Source organism: Gymnogyps californianus, chromosome 4 (assembly GCF_018139145.2).
Source record: "Gymnogyps californianus isolate 813 chromosome 4, ASM1813914v2, whole genome shotgun sequence".
NCBI lineage: Eukaryota > Metazoa > Chordata > Aves > Accipitriformes > Cathartidae > Gymnogyps > Gymnogyps californianus.
This window is the reverse complement of record NC_059474.1, coordinates 10,533,638-10,552,122: the sequence shown is the minus strand read 5'-3', so window position 1 is coordinate 10,552,122 and position 18,485 is coordinate 10,533,638. Positions and strand designations below refer to the sequence as shown.

At 35.8% G+C, this 18,485-nt stretch overlaps 1 protein-coding gene across 2 annotated transcripts in view; it reads right to left on the bottom strand.

Moving 5' to 3' along the window:
- Positions 1 to 18,485, bottom strand: part of GRK4 (G protein-coupled receptor kinase 4) — a 39,562-nt gene that overhangs the window by 7,657 nt on the left and 13,420 nt on the right. For both annotated transcript variants that reach the window (XM_050895576.1, XM_050895577.1), the window contains 7 exons: positions 16,044 to 16,121; positions 14,765 to 14,865; positions 13,300 to 13,392; positions 11,854 to 11,917; positions 10,941 to 11,081; positions 7,986 to 8,176; positions 2,602 to 2,639 (listed from right to left, as the gene is read on the bottom strand). In XM_050895576.1, coding sequence (XP_050751533.1) covers positions 2,602 to 2,639; positions 7,986 to 8,176; positions 10,941 to 11,081; positions 11,854 to 11,917; positions 13,300 to 13,392; positions 14,765 to 14,865; positions 16,044 to 16,121 — 706 coding nt within the window. The remainder of the gene's footprint in view (positions 1 to 2,601; positions 2,640 to 7,985; positions 8,177 to 10,940; positions 11,082 to 11,853; positions 11,918 to 13,299; positions 13,393 to 14,764; positions 14,866 to 16,043; positions 16,122 to 18,485) is intronic.

The window sequence follows — 18,485 nt, the reverse complement described above, 5'->3', positions numbered from 1 at the left end:
CTGCTCGGGAACTAACTGGGCATCGGTCGGTGAGTGGTGAGCAATTGCATTGTGCATCACTTGTTTTGTATAGTCTAATTCTTTTAGTATTATTATTGTCTTTATTATTATTATTTTCCCCTCCTTTCTGTCCTATTAAACTGTCTTTATCTCAACCCACGAGGTTTTTTTTAAATTCTTTCCCCCATCCCACTGGGTGGGGGGAGTGAACAAGCGGCTGCGTGGTGCTTAATTGCTGGCTGGGGTTAAACCACAACATATGTAAAGGAAGAGAGGCACAGATCTAACTGATTTCCTGAAGGTCATACCAAAAATGTGCTGTTAAGTACTCTAATTCCTAGCTTTGGCATAGGCTGCTACTCTAGGATGAACAGAAATGATGACTGCTCATTTCAAATTCTGTATCTATGTATCAGACACTTGTATTTTTCCATTCAGTATTCCTACCACAAACACTTAGCTTTCTGACTTCCTAACAAAACATCAGAATTTACTCCATTTATTCCAAATATGAGAAAACGGTAGCCTGTACTGAGACACCAGGTTTTCCTCTAACGAAGTACCCTAATAATGCTAAGCACAAGTAATTGCAATTGCTATCCCCACTCCCACCCCAAAAGAAAAGCAGCCTAGCCATAACCTACTTAGAATTATTTATGTTGTAACATGTCAGTTCAGTATTAGGATTTCCCCTTCTCATGAATCAGGCTAATGTAAATAACAGCTTCTATTTCACTTTATTAGCCAAACTTCTCAAGTTGACTACCTTTCCTATTATGCATGGCATTTACACTAGTACCTATAATGTAGAAGTAGTCTGGTGAAAGACTATGATTTGTCATGAACAACACTGCTCAGATGGGGAAAACAGTCCACCAAGGGCAATGGGAATAAGTTCACCCCACCCTCCCTTACATTGCCCTGGACAGATATAGTTCTTTGCTGGACAGACTCAACAGCAAATGATTCAAGACAGTTCAAGGCAAGAATTATATTGACATGATTCTAATTTAAAAATACATAAGGTACTTTCTTAATAAAAATATAAAAGGCCAGAGAGAAGAAAGGACAATTACATTTTCAACTCAATTTTAAAACAGAAAATTGCCAATCATCTGTAGTAGAAAGATTTCGGGGGGGGGGGGGGGAACAAAACAAAACACAACACAACACGCAACAAAACCCACACTTCTTTTCACAGAATTATTCAGGCTGGAAGGGACTTCAGAAGGTCTCTAGTACAACCTTCTGGGCAAGCAGTCAGCCAAAAGTGTTCAAGATTTTTTAAATTCTTGTCTAGAAAGCCTCCAAGAGTGGACACTGCATCAACTCTCTGGGTAGCCCGTTCCAATGCCTGAGTGTCCTTTGTGCACATACTCTCTGTCATTCAAAAAGCTCTACAGCACCAATGTTAGTTAATAGCATATTAATTTGTTATTTACATGTGATAGATAATCAAGGGGTGGAGACAGAGAGTGGAGAAAGTCAAGTGCCACTCTATATACTGGTTGGAAATAACTAAATGCTCCTGAGCAGCAAATGCTATTTTAAATAAGTTCAGATGCTCTTCTATTCCCTGACATCTGACGAACCCCTTTTCAAGTGCAGAATCTGAGCTCCTGAAGCGATTTTCTAATTAGTCCCCTCTGCTCTCTGGAACAAGATCAGAATATCCCTGGCAGAGAGAAAGCATTCTAGTGCAGCCCTGCAAGGCTACATTTTTCCCCAAAGAAGCCTTCAGCTTTTGCAAGACATTGCTGGAGAGAAAAATTAAAGAATGCATTTGATGTCTACCAAACCTTTAGCTCTTGGAAAGTGACTTCTCCCAAGCATCACCTTTTTAGAAATTTACCAGTCAGAACATGTTGACTTTAAAAAAAAAAAATATTCTGCTAATGACTTCAAACAGTTTTTCCTTAACTAAAATACTCAGCAATTACAAGAACAAACTGGTAATTTTCATCCACAGCTTAGAAGAAGGTAATTCTGCACATAATCTACATTGAGTTCAAAAGATTCTGATAAATTTCATACAAAGTCATTAAAGAAAATTAATTTGGCTTTTGAAAAACAAAAAACTACAAACATTTCTTCATATTGTTTGTACTTCCTTGATTCCTTCCAGCCACATATGCATCAGTGACCATCAAACCCATTTTAGTTGAAATGTTAAAACAGAGATGCTTCACGTTTCTTTTCTTCTTTATTGCTTAAACATTGTAGTTTACTAAGTAAAATTCTGGCCCTACATCTAACAAATCATGTTTCCACAGTCGAAGAAAAGACAAACAGAGAACAAATCCATACGAAAGGTTTGGGCATCTTAAATCAAGGGGAAGGGGGAGAAGGAGGAGCAAAAGGGGAAAAGTAGCCATTTTAACATGGGAAATTGACCCCTCAAACATTGTCATCGTCGTCCCCCAAAGACCCAGTATTTTCCCCTACTTTCTAAAAAGCAAGGGCAGTTTTTTCTTTACTAATTAAAGTTAACATTTGTCAGTCAGGTCCCTTTTATCATTAAGAAATCCCTTTGATTTCTGGCACAGTATTAATTAAGATTTGTAATTCCCGATTTCAAAATTAATTTTAATTTTTACTTACCACAGTCATCAAGGAGTATATTCTCAGGCTTCAAGTCTCTACAAATTAAACAGAATAGAAATGTGAATTATACAAAGGCAAAAATATTAGCCATCATCAAGTGCAACTGAGGCAACATAAAGCTTCTTGGTTCTGACTAAAGCAATTTTTCCAGTTTCCACCTATATACAAAGAAAGTTGTGAAGTTGAGGACCTATAACACGAATAGTTTAACCATAGAACTTGAGATTCATTTTTTCCCAACTCTCTAATCCGTTTATATTAACAACAGCAATTCATATTTCACAGATGGGAAACTTTCTCTACACAACACTAAAATCCTGATATGAAGACCCGCCAACTTACACCCAAATTTGTGCTCATAAGTGAAAGACATTTCTCCTGATAGTATCAGCCATACAACTCCACAATGGTAAAACACATCAGTGCTTGCTGCAGTTTGATGCTGACACCTTGCTATAGTCCACCCCAGGGTGCCAGAATATCAACAAAGAGTAATATTCCCAAGACTAAGCATAGGCTTAATATCATCCATTCAAACTCCATTCCTTTAATTTGGACATGCAACTTCTAAAGCTTACTAGACACTTCATCTAGTTAGGATTCTTTGCAATCAACTTTCTAAGAGTCTCTACTACTTTTCTGTAAACATCGAAGTTTCATATGAAACATTTTTTAGCTATTAAATGCTAGCAAGACTCAGGAAATAGTAAAACGGCAATTAAATCAGTGTTGCAATTCCGCATTTTATGGGCATCTTCTTGTACATTTTTGCTTTAAGAACAAAACAAGAAACTCAATGGGATATTTAGATTCCCCCCCTCAAGGAAAATTTGGGGAGTCACTGAAGCTGAATCAGAAGCTGTTAGAGGTTACTTCTAGGATTTATCCTCTAGCAGATTCTACTGAGAACATACATATTTTTATATATATTATATATATATGCATGGAACACATGTATAAAAGAGCTAATATTATAGATATAATTGTGATATGCATCAGAAAGTATGTGGACTGCAATACAGTCTCTTAGATTTATTCCACCATAAATATTGTAAGGCCAGAAATAGAGAAGCAAAAATCAGTATTTGGCTAAAGATTCAGTTATTATTGGAATAGATTATTAAAAACAATATGTACATATACAGGTATATGTACAGTTGTGACAAGAACGGTTATTCATATACAAGCAGAAAAGACTGAATAAAGTAAAAGAAGCAATTTTAGGAAGAACGACTCTAGAATTTACATTCAAAATGAGAGAAAGATATACACACACATTTGTTCACCAAGAAATCTGTATGCCTTTTTTCCCCCCAAATATTGATTACAGTACCAGAGAAATCAGGAGAGATCAGAATAAAAAAAACAAAAAACAAAAAAACCCACACCAGTACCAAAAAAGCAAAAGAAAATTCAGCTCAAACCTTAGGTAGAAACACATCTACTTTAAAGCACATAATATATGCTCAGGTTAACTCAAGTAAACAAGTTTGAAGAGTTCCATCTCCATGAAGGCTGATTAAAGCCTAACCTAAAACCTAATACTTACTAGCAACATCTGCCGCTTAATAGAAGCTAATTCTGTTCTGACATGATTTTGGTCGGTCAATACTCAATAGTAAAATTGTTTCTAGCCAAAATTCCATCTCTTTAATGCTATTAGTTTCTATGCCTAGCAGTTCACAAAGAAGTCAGCTTTTGGAAGCATTCAGCTATAAATTCTAGCTCTGGGATGCTAACTTTGGGGTATCAGCCTTCTCCCTCTTCCCCTCCTCCACCACGACAGAGGCCAAAGTCACAGTTTCTGTTGGAATATACAGACACTAGTCCTGCACTGGGTAATAGGCTACTTGAGCTGAAAACCAAGCTCAGAACAAGAGCTAGCAATGCAATTCTAGCAACAGAGGCAGCAGTTTTCCCTTATGAAGGAAAGAAAGGCTAGAGGACTGCAAAGCTCACAAAACTAAGAGGTTCATTAAAAAAAGTTAGATAAAAATTATATATTTATTTTAAATTGGACTAAACAAGCACTAGTCTATTTGTGCTATAGCTTACACCAGCCTTCCTACAGAGAAAATTTCTGGATAAAAATCCTTCAGGGGATTTCACTGTAAAGATGTCTACTCTGAGCGTAAGCATGAGGCAGGCAAGGAGCTACTTGGGTTTATCCACTACAGCTTCAACAGGTCTTTGAGCCTGATCTTTGACCTTCCAGGCACATTCAGTGGCGCTATGGGCACCTACATGAGTTTGTGAGGAAAATCTAGGTATTCAAGCAGCTTATCTGATAAAGAACACTGCCATCCTTGAGGAGTCGGGTAACTCCTGCAGGAAAACTCCAGCAATAAGTCCCTTTTGGAAAGCAGGCACTTGTTCCCCGCACTGTCTTATGCAAATCCTGACATTGCTCTAAGTACTGTCAGACTTTTTATGTAGCAGATGGATGAATAGCTCCACTACTGCCTGTTCGTGTCAGTTTGCTTATTCTTCCAATGTCAGCAACATATGGCACATTACAGATAGTTTCACAAGCTCCCATTGAACAAGCAAACTGGCTCAGTCACTATCACAGGGCAGTGCGGGGCCCTCCTTCCAGCTCTGCACCTGTTCTTTTAATCCAGTGGGAACCCCACTAACAAAATGGCACAACTGACTCCAGGGTCCTACAGACAGCACTAATGCCACTGCTTGAAATTCAGTAATAATTGGTATAAAGGCATATGAAACACACAATAAAAAGTGGTGTCAACGGAGACGAAAGTTCGGCCTAGTTTTTCCACTCCATGAGGCATTTTGCTACTGACGGCGACACATCCCAAATATAATAAATTTATAATAAATTTTAACATGAGTGACTTACGTTAAAACTGCCATTCTAGAACTGAGCAAACTGACAAGATGAACTGATTTTGAACTGCTATCTGCTGACACCCATCTGCACCGAGAACTTCTATTTTCTTAAGTTCTGAATTTCCCTTCTTCCAATGCCTCTACAGTACACTTCACTGTGCATGTACAGATGAATAGCTGCAAAAACACGTTCTCAACAAAATATTTTATAACAGTATGTTACAGAATTAAACTCCACTTTAACAGTTTAAGCTATTTGTCTCAAAAAAGAGTTTAAAACTCCTCCTTTAAAGCTGGAAAACAAATGCAGTAATAGATCTTGAGATATGGCAACAAGAAAAAGAACTAGCTCCAATTTCAGAAATTCAGTGGTCCTACCAGTACTAAATGCTTTCAAAATGACAGCAAAATAAGAAAAACATTCCTTCTGTATTTTCTTGCCCTAGAGAATGAAAAATACTAGTTACCATAATTTGGAAAAATAAATCATTGAATCAATGAAAATGTGCTTCATTGTGTTCTCCCTCCCACAACAACATTAAGACTGAAGGTTGCCAGCATAACTTCTTTGATGAGAATAAAATAATTATGGCAAATGCTCCCAAGCTTTCTGTTTCACTAATCATATATAATCACTGTATTGCTGCTTAAATGCATTTCCATTAAGATGCCTGATAGAGAATTTTGATCGTGTAACATATCACTGTAATTGGTGACATTCTGAAGACTTCCGTGACCACCTGTTTTGGCTTCTTGACTTTAAAACTGTAAAATTTACAACTACGCTCCTAAATGCATGATACAAAAAGAAATACATATGGAAAAAACAAATCCAGACCATCAGGAAAAAAAACCACCATTAGCAAAAGAAAAGAAACAAGACTTTGTTTTACAAAAAGTTGGCCATTCGATATTAAAAAGCGCAGAGCTGAAAGTGATTCTATAGAGAGCGTAAAATTATCCAAACATTTTCTACTGTTAGTACTCAAGAGTAGTTGTGCTGACACGGTATAATTAGAGTCTCATTTCGTCTGTTTACATACTGGGCAGGAACTCCCTTAGTATGTCCTATACTGAATTGTTTAAATAACACCTTCAGGTATTATGACTAAATTTAAGCCCTTCTTTTTCCTCCGAGCATACAAATTATTCAGTTACTAACACATGTACAGGTAACTGTCTCTTGATGCTTCATTTTGTTATGAACAGAGGACTAAAAATAATTCCCATTCTTTTAATTAAGAGGTAATTTTACTCAGAGTTGGTTGTGAAACTACTTTTTTCCTTGCTCATAAATTTAAGACCGTGCAAATTCGTAGTAATTGGAAACTGATTATGTAATAGCACAAAACAGGGCACAGATCTAGACACCAAGACCGCTCCAGAAGAAACCATGACCACTCCAAGATCTGGAATTACAGACAGAGAACACTAGGATTTGACATATGCATTTGAAGGTCTTCTTGCAGGCAAATAGCTAACAAGTTGGGCTTAAACACAAGGGCTGTGGGGTTTTTTGTTGTTTTTGTTTCATTTGGGGGGTTTGTTGTTGTTTTGTATTTTAAACAATCAGTTTTGTTTTCACTTGGGCAATGTGAAATGACCTACTTGTAGCTGATCAAACCATTCATCCTTGCTGTCCTCCTACACGCATGCCAAAACACACTGTGTAACATTGCAAGCTTGGCCAAATTCTTTAGGGAACCACATACAACAACCAGCATAAGCCTGATTTACTCTGTGGTTCTGCCACTTTCTGCTGTGTGTATGTTAGTCTTCTGTATTGGGGAGGGAAAAGACTAAGACTCATTATGTTAAAGTTATGCAGGATTATACTTTAAATTTTCTTTGAAAACAAGTGGTACTTGGTGTTACACACCAGAAATATAAAGAAAGAGTTCTTGGTCCACCACTAAGTTTGTTTTGCTTGTTCTGTAATACTAATGCATGCCAGGGATTAAATGATGTATGTACAGAGACAGAAAAGACCACTAAGACCACACAATCTCAATTACAATGCATGAGGCTTCTGATAGTTTCATTAATTCAAAAGCAATAGCGTGTTTATTGGAGGAACCTGAAATAAAAACAGAAGAAAGAGGGCAATATGGATTGTAATTGACTTTTTACCATCTTGGGTGTAACACGCAATGCAGCAAGGGACTTCTATAGCCTTCTGTGAACTTCTACTTTAGAGTGGGCAGGAATACAATCCCATGTTCGTAAAACTTATTTATTTATTTGAATTACTAATGAATTTGCTTTGTAAATAATAATTTACTTTCATTTTACAAACAAACCTTGAATCAACTTTATAATGTTTTAGAATATAGCAAGTATCTAGACCTAAATTAACAGTAAGACGACAAATAAGATAAGTAATTCTGAAGGACGTGCCATGAAAAGGACAAGTAAACAATTTTTTTGCTTCTTTTACTATGAAGTATAAACTTAGTAGAAAACAATTAACACATTCAATGCTGAATAGACATGGAAAATTCAAGGTACGAGTGACTGTAGATGACACTCACCTGTAAACAATTCTCTCCTTCTGCAAATCCTCTAGACCACAGCACAGTTCTGCAGCATAGAAAATAGCCCTTTCTTCATCAAAGCCAGGATTTCCCATGTTATATATGTGAAACTTCAAATCCCCTCCATTCATTATGGTTAATACTAAACACAGGGCATCTTTCGTCTCATATGTATAGGATAAACTAACCTAAAAATGGGGCAGGGGGAGAAGATGACCATTATTCATTCATAAACCCCAATACAATTCACAGCTCTTGTTTCCAATACAAGCAACATATGAATCCTTTTTTAAAAGAAAAAAAGAACAAAATAGCTGAGTATCGCTCCTGTCGAGTACCTGAAGACACAAAAGAATTCAGACTAATTTGCCTGTATACACAAACCCTACATCACCATACAAAAGTTTAGCGACATATCTGTTTAGATACCATAGAGGTCTATCCAGACAATACATTTAATGATGATGCCTCTCAGCTGCACATTATCTGTATTACTCTTTGTAAAGATAAAGTGCACATATACCTTATTTTATTAATACCTCAGGAATTACGCATTGTAAAACCATCCTCCTGAACTTCTACAAGATGCAAAGTTGCCCTACATTAGAGAAACTAAAAAAGTTATTTAAGATCAAATGTGTAGTTTCCATTCCTCCCCCTGCCCCCTCAAATAACTGCATATTTCCCTGGCTTAGAACTTGCCACCAATAAAGACTTAGTATAGCTCTTTATAGTCGTCTTCTCACTGTATTTGAAATGCGATGCTGATAGGGAAGGAAGAACACCACATTTTTTTTTTCTTCAGGTTTTAGGTAAGTGTTTTTAAAGTGCATTTAAAGTTTTATAGTAGACTTGTGAATTCAAAAAACTCCAATTTTAAAACAATGTAATATACTGCAAAATTTAACATATGCTGTTTAAGTTACAAACTCAGTTTCAATAGAAAAAGGTATGCTATGCTGATGATCATCTGGCAGGATCTTCAAAATTACCTACAGAGATTAACTAACTTGTACTAAAAGCAATGGGATTTAAACATATACTTAGCTTACATTAGGTAAGTAAGCTAGGTAAAAATCAGTAGGATTTTTTTTTGACTCAATAAATGTATTTTTAAATGCAGTACAAGTACATAAAGGCCATAATTCAGTAATAAGTCCAAACTCTTCCTTCAGAAGCATAAATTCAATACTACATAATAAAATGAAATAAACATACAATCAGCTACTCAGGGCAAGGGTTCCTATTTGGTGGTTTTAAACTGACATGTCCAGCTATTAATGACTTTACTTGTGACACAGGCATGACATTATCTACTCACTTCCAACCCAGTACTACTGCAGATCCTAGATCTAGATCTTCTCTGTTGCATCAAAAAAACATCAGGTGGCAAGAGGAAAATAACTTATGCTCAGTCCTATAAAGTGATTTCAAATTCAACTTTGATCAATTATTGATTTATAGTATTTACATATGTTGAAAAAAATATTACTCAAGAATAGAAGTTTCACGCTTATCTCGCGTATCTCTATAACTAGTAATTTCTGGATCAATTCAGGTAATTTCTGGATTCAATTTCAATCAATTCAAGCCCATGAGCCTTGTGAGAAAATAACATTAGCATATTTGCACAAAAACATTTATAATCGTTTAAAATACATTCATGTATCTGGCCAGCAGGTTCTTAATTTTTCTTTTAGCTGGCAGTATTCTACAGGGTTTTTTTTTTAATACATCAAGCTTATCAGAAAATACATACATACATATTTTATACATACATATATATTTATTTATAAATAACTTCTACTATCCTAACACACGTACTTTAAAATCCTCTCTGAACAGCAATACAAAATTTATCAGTAAATGGATTTAAAAATAAAGCAAAATGCATTTAAAATGAACACTTAAATGACAACAATTCAATGAAAAAATAAACATTACCCAGGGGGAAGTTTAGTTGGTATACCTTTGATCATTCTAATTTATTTCACTGCTTAGTAATTAGAGCTACTAACGGACCATAATTTACTTGATAGCATCAGGTTAAAGTATTAAGACTAAGATTTTCATTCTGTGGAATTTCTATTAAAAAGTTATGTTAATTGTTTCACATTCAAGATACCTCTTTAAGCCTCAGTACACAGCAAAGCAATATAACTAACCTGAATTGATATACTAGTCAAATTTCATGTTTATCTTGAAATGTATAAGCAATAGAGCAACGAATGCTATGAAAATACCTAAGGATATAAAAACTCCACTATTAAAAGTCACAGAAATGCAGGATATGCAACTTCTAATGGCAATTAAATGGCAGACACTCATGAAGTCACCCCTTTGTAAGTGCATTTATGAATGACCTCCAAAAATGAAATTAGAAATCAGCATTAAATATAAGAAAATAGGTGTATGGGAGGGAAGAAGGGGGTAAGAGAAGAAAACAGAGAGCAATGCATTGGAAGAAGAGACAGAGAAGAGAAATAGAGAAGAAAAGAATAGAATGAAGTATATGGAATATCCTCTTTATTAAACATAGGCAAACATACTCAGTCATAGGCTGCAGCAGAAATAGAATTTAAGTGATTATTCAAGTCTGAGTACTACAGAATAATCTATTCACCTTTAAACAGAGGATAAAGATTCAGTGGCATCAGCATGCCGAAACACAACCTAATGTTTTGGTTGTAAGTGAGAAATAAAGCAGGCAGACTAAAGCCAATTCAATATTGGATAAAAAAAGTCCTCTGCACAGAACTACTCACAATCACACACAAAACATACTTATTACTATATCAATAATTTCTCTCAGCAGTCATGCATTCTCTAAATCAATTAAAAAATGCCCACAAGCATGGCTTGTCTTGTGCCCACAAGCTCCTGGAAGAGACTGAAATGAAGCAAACAAAGCAAGATAAACTTCTGAGAATAAGATCAGAAGTAGATACTTACTACAAACCTACTATTCACTTTTTCTAGAATTCTTTTTTCATTTAGAGCCATTGATTCTCCTTTCCTCTTCTTTATTCTCTTTTTTTCTAGCTTTTTACAAGCATACATTTTTCCTGTTGCCCGTACTTGACAGGCACACACCTAAAAAAGAAGGAAGGTGTGTCAGAGATGCTAGGGTGTTTTTAGAATTTTTTTTTTAAAAGAAGATAAAATTTAATTTTCTTTTTTCAAACTCTGGAATGCTCTCAGAAAATGAAGGTCAGTAAGCACCAATACAGAGCTTTCACCCATGAAACAACTTTGAAGGGTCACAAAAGCTGTAAAAGAAGTAGAAAAAGTGATTATACAGGAGCAAACCCATTTTTGTTGGGGTTGAATAGTTCTGTAAAACTGTGGATCTTGTGTTGGTGAAACACCTGACTGTGGTAACAGTGTATGTCTAGGCAAGCCAGACAGATGACAAATGTCCACATCATAATCAAGTGGGAGAAAGACAATGATAATTTAGTAACCCTCCTTCCCCTTCAATATAGGGCTCCGGTTAAAACATGTAGGGGGAAAAAAAGCCCAATGAATTACAAACAGAATTAATAAAATCTATAGCTTTTCCTATTAGGTTCATGAATATTCTACATAATTATTAAGTAGAAACTCCATTCTCATAGCCAAATGAAATTTCTAAACAGAAGCAACTGTTGTCAGTTAGTGGACGTTTTCTCCAACTTTGTGCATGACCTACAATACTGAAACTAAGACATTAAAAGAAAACAGTTTGGATTGATGACAGTTTGCCAGGTGATGTGTCAAATGTAGGTTGTTAGAGTCAAGAGTTAAAAAAACTGCTTCTCCTCTGTATTAACCTTTTTTTTTTTTTCTTAAGAATTGCCTTGCAGAAAGATACTTCTGTACTCACCTCTCCAAATCCACCTTTGCCTAGTACTCGGTAATGCCTAAATGTGTGTTTGGTTACTGGTTGCCTGATTAACAGAAAGAAACAATTACTGCAACAGGAGTTACAAGAGTTAGTAATCCCCTCCCCACCCCGAGGTCTGTCTTCATTTTCTCCTTCCTGTTCTATGACATCTTTCTGAACAACATTTGCCTTGACCTCGTGAAGACAGTATTACAATAAGCTGAATTTCAAATGAAAGGGGTGCTCTGATTAGAATCATTGGCTCCCTCATGTGGTCATCAGACATTCACAATAGCAGGAAGAAAAGCTAATCAATTAGGCCGTATGCTGTTTATGGTTAGAGCCTTATCTGTTCTCATCAACAGTCAATTTATCACCTCCAGTTGTCTCCCTTAGTTGCAGTATGCTGACATGTAGGCTGCGTTTCAATGAGATCATGCTTACAATGCAGCATTTAAAAGGTAAACCATTTCTGATTTTGCTTTGCTGTTTCGCTTCTTCAAAAAGGAAAGAGTTGTGGTATGCAACAGCAGTTCAAGAGCCGAACTGTTAAGGTATTGATGTAGTGGAAGAGGAACAGATAACTGGAGGCAGTAAAGGTGTCAGCCATTCTACTCCTAAACATGTATCAGAGCAGGGCTATTTCATGATGGTGGGGGTTTTTTTGTTCTGTTTTAAGAGAGCATTCATTCTTAATACAGATTTGTCCTCAGGACAACAAATGGAGGTTCATTTAGTAGAGAATTTGGTTTAATTGTTTGAGTAACTTCCCTAGTTCTCTTCCTGGCTTCTGCTACTAATTCAGTCAAATAAAGACACTGGATAATTGGAATTTACCATAAAATTAATGCTCAGGCACCTTAATGTTTGCATATGTGATGACGATACCCAGCAGTGCTGAATTAGAACCGATTTGTACCAATTTCAGCCTCTGAAAAAGTCTGGACACTCATTTAGTATTGATTTAAAAGCCTAAACTAGATTCTGATACATACAAATCTTGCTGTCTTGTAATTACGAGATCTGTGTCTCTACCACCTTGAAAAACTGATTAGTTACCCAATCACCCAGTGGGTTATAAAACTAGATTAATCTGCTTATTAACCACTAATTAGACCAAGTTTGAAACTAAAGGATGATAGCATTCCCAAGAAAGATTGGTATTCCACTGCACACTTGACAGCCAAACATATATCCATATGATAATAAATTTGCATTTACCTCATACAAATTTACCACTTAAAGACTACTGGACAGATACTTCCATTGGAGTATTGGCTCTCTTGCTGTACCATCAACATCATCCTTTACATCTTGTCTTTCAGATCATAATTTCTTAGACAGGCAGTGTCATTCATTAGGGCTCTACAGCATTTCTAGCATAAGAAGCAGAGATGGCCACAAAGCAAAGCAAAATTATAATGCAAACATTATAAATAAACTTACTTTTCCAGCCATTTCCACTGTAAAAAACGGGAAAAATACACACTTTCTTGGTAAGCTTCAAAAGGTCTTCTGCTTAGGTATTCATGGACAATTCTAGCAACAGGAAAATAAAATCAATCTTATACTGAAAAAGCTGATGAAGCAGGAGGTGCTATCAATCTATTAAAATATACTTAAACATATCAGTGAAGCTGTGGGCAGAAAAACGTTGTGACTGTGCTCTACAATGCTTTTAACCCAGATGTCTCACAAAGTGAGTGCCTGTCACAGCAAACTGTTTCTGTCGAAACACTAGTGAATGCCAAACTACTGTTACTTATAGTTACCAGAAAGTTTGACCTCTGCATTCTCATTGTCTTCAAGCCCACCTAAACATCACCCTCTCAGTAGCTATCCAATGCATGTATGACCCCACAAATATGACCTCAAAGATATTTACAGGAAAGTATCTACAAGTTTTCATACATTCTTTGGAGACTGCTAAGTAAAAATCTGTTCTAGGATTTGAAATTGAAATACTAAATGCCATATCCAGACCTGAACACCAGGTACCTTACCATTCCCCTTAAACTAAACACACCAAGGTGGGGGGGGAAGGAGGGGAGGAAAGAAAAGCAAGTCATTCAAACTGTATTCAGATAGTTATTGGACAGAGGAAAGGGGATGACCTACATGACAGATTCTCCATTTGAGACATGTTTTACTAGGTGTTCTCACACATCCCTTTCAATCTTATAATCTCAGGTTGTTATAAAGTATGCTTATTTTTGTTGCCAGGGAGATGACCCAAGCAGTGACAAAACGTGTTGTAATCCTTCAGACATGATCAAGCATGCCTTGAAGAACCAGTAATATTAGAAACGTAAAGGCTTTAGAAAGACATGCAACACTGGTAGACATGTACCGTCCCTCCAAGAAAAGCCTCTCCTGCTGCTGCTGTGTGAAATATCACTTCATGACTTCAGAACAAAACCAAGTTGTATTTGTTTGTGTTAACTATCACAATCGGTCCTCTAATCAGCCATCTTAATGGAATATAACTGTTGGCCTCAGTTCAACCCATTTTCAAGAACCATAAATTGGGTAAGATTGTTCAGAAACCTTTCAAGCTCCAGTTTATAACTTCATATTTTTCTGAGTACGTTCATCATGGAAGAGAAGTCACTCAAAAGGTAAGAATATAATAAAGAGAAATACTATTCTAACTTACAGAATAGTTGGTAGCAGATAATAGTGCGATTTTATGCAAAAATAGCATTAAAGAAAAAGCTCTGCAAAAGTCAAACGTCTAAATCACATCTGAAGGAAACCTAGTCCTTTAATAAATCTGTTCCGAATCTCTTACCTACACTCATTTCAGAGACCAAATACTCCTGGGTGTAGTAACATCACCTTTCATTTCTCTCAGAAACACACAAATTTCTCTTGTGGTACTCAAACTTAGCACTATGCATTTTTAACTTACCTAGTACAGTCCATAAAAAGATCCTTAGAAGGGTTCTTTTCCAGTCTTGCTTTACATTCATTTACTGTTTCCTGAGGTATTTCTGGCAAGTGTGCTGCAGACTTTACATAATTAAGAAAAAAAAGGCAACAACGAAAGCAATTTTGTAAATCAATAGAACGAGTAGAAGTTCTGTATTTGAAGTGAAATGAAATCTTCTAATACAGGAAAAGGAAAGGAATGGTTTGGCTAAAGAGAAAACCAAGAAAGTCATGTTCAGGCAAAATTTTTATTTCTTCCCTATCACAGAAAAATGCATTGAAAGCTATTACAGTTATTTACTATTTCAGTATCTGGGGAAACAAACTTGGCAATAAGTCAAATTTCTTTTTCTTTCCATAAGTCTACCACCACAAAACCAAGTTATCTATTTGGCTTGGCAGGATGGAAGGAAGGGGAAAGAAACACACACACAAATTGGGAAACTATTTCAAACCAGCCCAAAGAAATCTGTTTTTTTGCAAAAACAGCATGCGACTTATGGCAGTCCCAAAGAAATTATCAGAAGAGATGTGCCAAACTTGGAGCTATCTGCTTTTAAGGCATCTGGAAGACCTTCATTTGGAGTAAAGTCTTCTCAAGATGACCAAAGTAAGAGAAGCAGAAGGAGCATCTATTCATAGAAAGCAATGGTCTAATTATATATCCACAGAAAAGCTTCTATTGGATACCAAAGAACAGACTCTTAAAAATCAGTCAGTGAGATCTAATATATGGAAAAGATCTAATGATCTCCATGCAAAATACAGAGAAACAAAATGCTCTAGAACAAAACAAAACAGTGTTTCACTTTGTAAAAACCTGCAGCAATTCTGAAAATTTACAGCAAACCAACCAAGGCTACACAGGAGCCTGAAAGAAGCCTGAGAATTTCAAGAATTCCTCATTCTTATGTCTTCAGACTAAAAAACTCTGAGTTAATTTGTTAATAACTTTTCTTTAGATGCTAAATTAGTTTGTTTAAAAATGTATCTTTACTTGAGACCAGTATTTTAATTAGAAAACACAGGAGAATAAATCGTAATGGTAGTAGTCTTAAAAGCAGAGATCAGTCAAGGTTTCTGCTCAGGTTGGTAAGAGTTTCACAATTTTAGAAGGCAGTATACCTTTCAGAAAGACAAAAATGGGACTAATGAAGTTTGAAAGTCAATTTACTAAAAACAATGCAACCACTTAGATCTCTATTTATCTGACATTTACAAAACACTTGAGACAATATTTTGCAGTATAATATATTTACCCCATTAGTGAAGTATGTCTCTAAAACTTTCAGGCCACAGTCTATACGCTTTTCATCTGAAGATACCTCATATTCTGCCTAGGGGAATGGAATTGAAAATTAAATTATGTTCAGAGCTATTTGGCACTACAAGCTTTTACATGATGCTAGGTAAATTTTATCATGAATAACACAATGCTCCTAATATTACAGGAACTGAAGGCTCTCATTATTTAAAATCTATTTAAAAATTTTTAGGCTACATAGTGAAACATGTATGACGAGCAGTCTTAAGAAAAAAAACACATGGAATTTAACTTTTGGAAAATATATGAAAACTAACAATTAGCCTAAATGCAATTACAGAAACTGCATCCTAGACGTTAAATTAGATCAATTACAATGAAATAGTATTTATATAGTATTGTAGGACAGAATGATCCAGATGGGAAATAATTAAAGAGTACAATAATCAGCTTTTTCTTCACTGTATTATTTTTTTTTCCTTCATGTATTTTTCTTTACTACAGTGTTGGGTAAAACTGGGATAAAACCACTACTTTCTATGAGGTCACGTTAACTGGAAATAAGTGAGATCTAAACCAAACCCTACTTTATTCTTTGAGAGAATAAAACTGAGTAGATGCAAAATTTCTTGAAGTTTTTGACTTAGTAATATATGGTACTGTGATGCAGGAAAAGACCAAACTGCAATACAGCGTGTTTTGCAGATAAACAAGTGGCAGCTTAATAGAGCTCCAGAGGTAGCTACTTATGGAAAAAAACCCCAAACCGTCAAACAGATACTAGTATTGAAATACTCCAAGGACTACTTACTATTAATAATTTTAAGGAATAATCTAGAAGCAGACATCAGAAGTTACAACATTTAAAGATAGCACAGAATCTGGGGAAAGATGAATTAGAAAAGAGCAATCTCAAATAGCAACCTGTATTAGCTTCGTAAGCTGGGCCAACTCAATCAAAGCTCATTTCATATCTCAGAATGTAAATGCATGCACCTAGGAACAAAGAATATATGGCAGACCTCCAGAAGGGAGGACTGTATCATACAAAACAAGTTTGGCATATTGGGACAACAATCATCAAGAACCTCATAGGAAGTTCCAAGTGATTGATCTAATCAGAAGAGAAGTTATGTACCTTTATAAAGAAAACTAGAACACTGAAAAATGACAGTTCAAGAACCAAACACACACACAATACTGGAACTAACAGAATCCTTGAACTCCAGTTCTGCAATCAATTGCAACTAAACCACACTGACTCACTACTAAGTCATCAACATCTTCTTCTGCTGAGACGTTATGGTATCAACCACTTCAGCACAGTACTCAAATCCATAAACAATTGCAAGCCATTGTTTTTTGCTACTTCAATTCCACAACAATCAGTCTAATGGTAAGGAATTCTTCTGCAACTACCAAACAACCTGAGCAGGTCAGAAAAGTTAATCAACCACAGCAGTGCACTTACCAACTTTAACATTTTCAATTATGCCAAAGTAGTCACTAATTTAATACAAACAGTTAGGCATTCTGTTTTAAACAGATGCTGTAATTTAAAAGGAAGTTTAAGAGACAGCCCTGTCAACTAATTTGTTACTCACAGAGCTTAAGAGGGAAGTTTGAGCTGTCACTCATTCTTTTTCATACTTGAGTAACCTTGTCCCCAGCTAGTGAAATGAGTCACTAGATGATTGGATAACTGTAATTCCTCACTTTAATTTCTGTCACTTTTATTCAATTATTTCACAACTCTTCTTTCTGTAAAGCCAAGCTGACTCCAGACTTTAAGGTCACACCTTCTCAAGAGTTAAAGCTTACCAGTCTTAGTATTCAGTACAGGTAGACAACATAGCATTGTATTACCTTGATTTTGCCAGTTTGGGCTCCTGAAATAATCATGCTGCTGAAATCACGTTGCTCCATATAAGAGAGTCAGAAAACTCTTTTAATTGAGAGGCAAAGCTCTTAAGCATTTTATGCCAGAAAGTTTATTTTCAGAAAGATTAAGTCTAAAATTTATTTAAAATTAAAAAATTGGCAAAACCCAAGGTAAAAACCCCACAACCTTAGCCTTTTCCTTCACATTACTGCCTTACAAACAAAACCAACAAAGTAAATCTCAACCCCACCCCACACCCCAAAAGAAGCTTGAACAAGCTTGCTGAAGTCCAGTCCAGAAGAGGGAATCAGGCTAACTTAGGAACCATCTGTAAGAGATAGTAGGCATTTTATCTCACTTCCTTGATCAAGACAGCATGCTAGCTTTCAGATCATGAGAGTCACCAATTAGAGATTATCTTAGCTCTTAAGAGACTTCTGTTTCAATGACTCCCAAACATACTTCTTCACCATCATTTTTCAAATGGAAGTTAAATTAAAAAAAAGTAAATTGTGAAATCATCCCTTACATCAGATTATCTCAACTATGACAGTC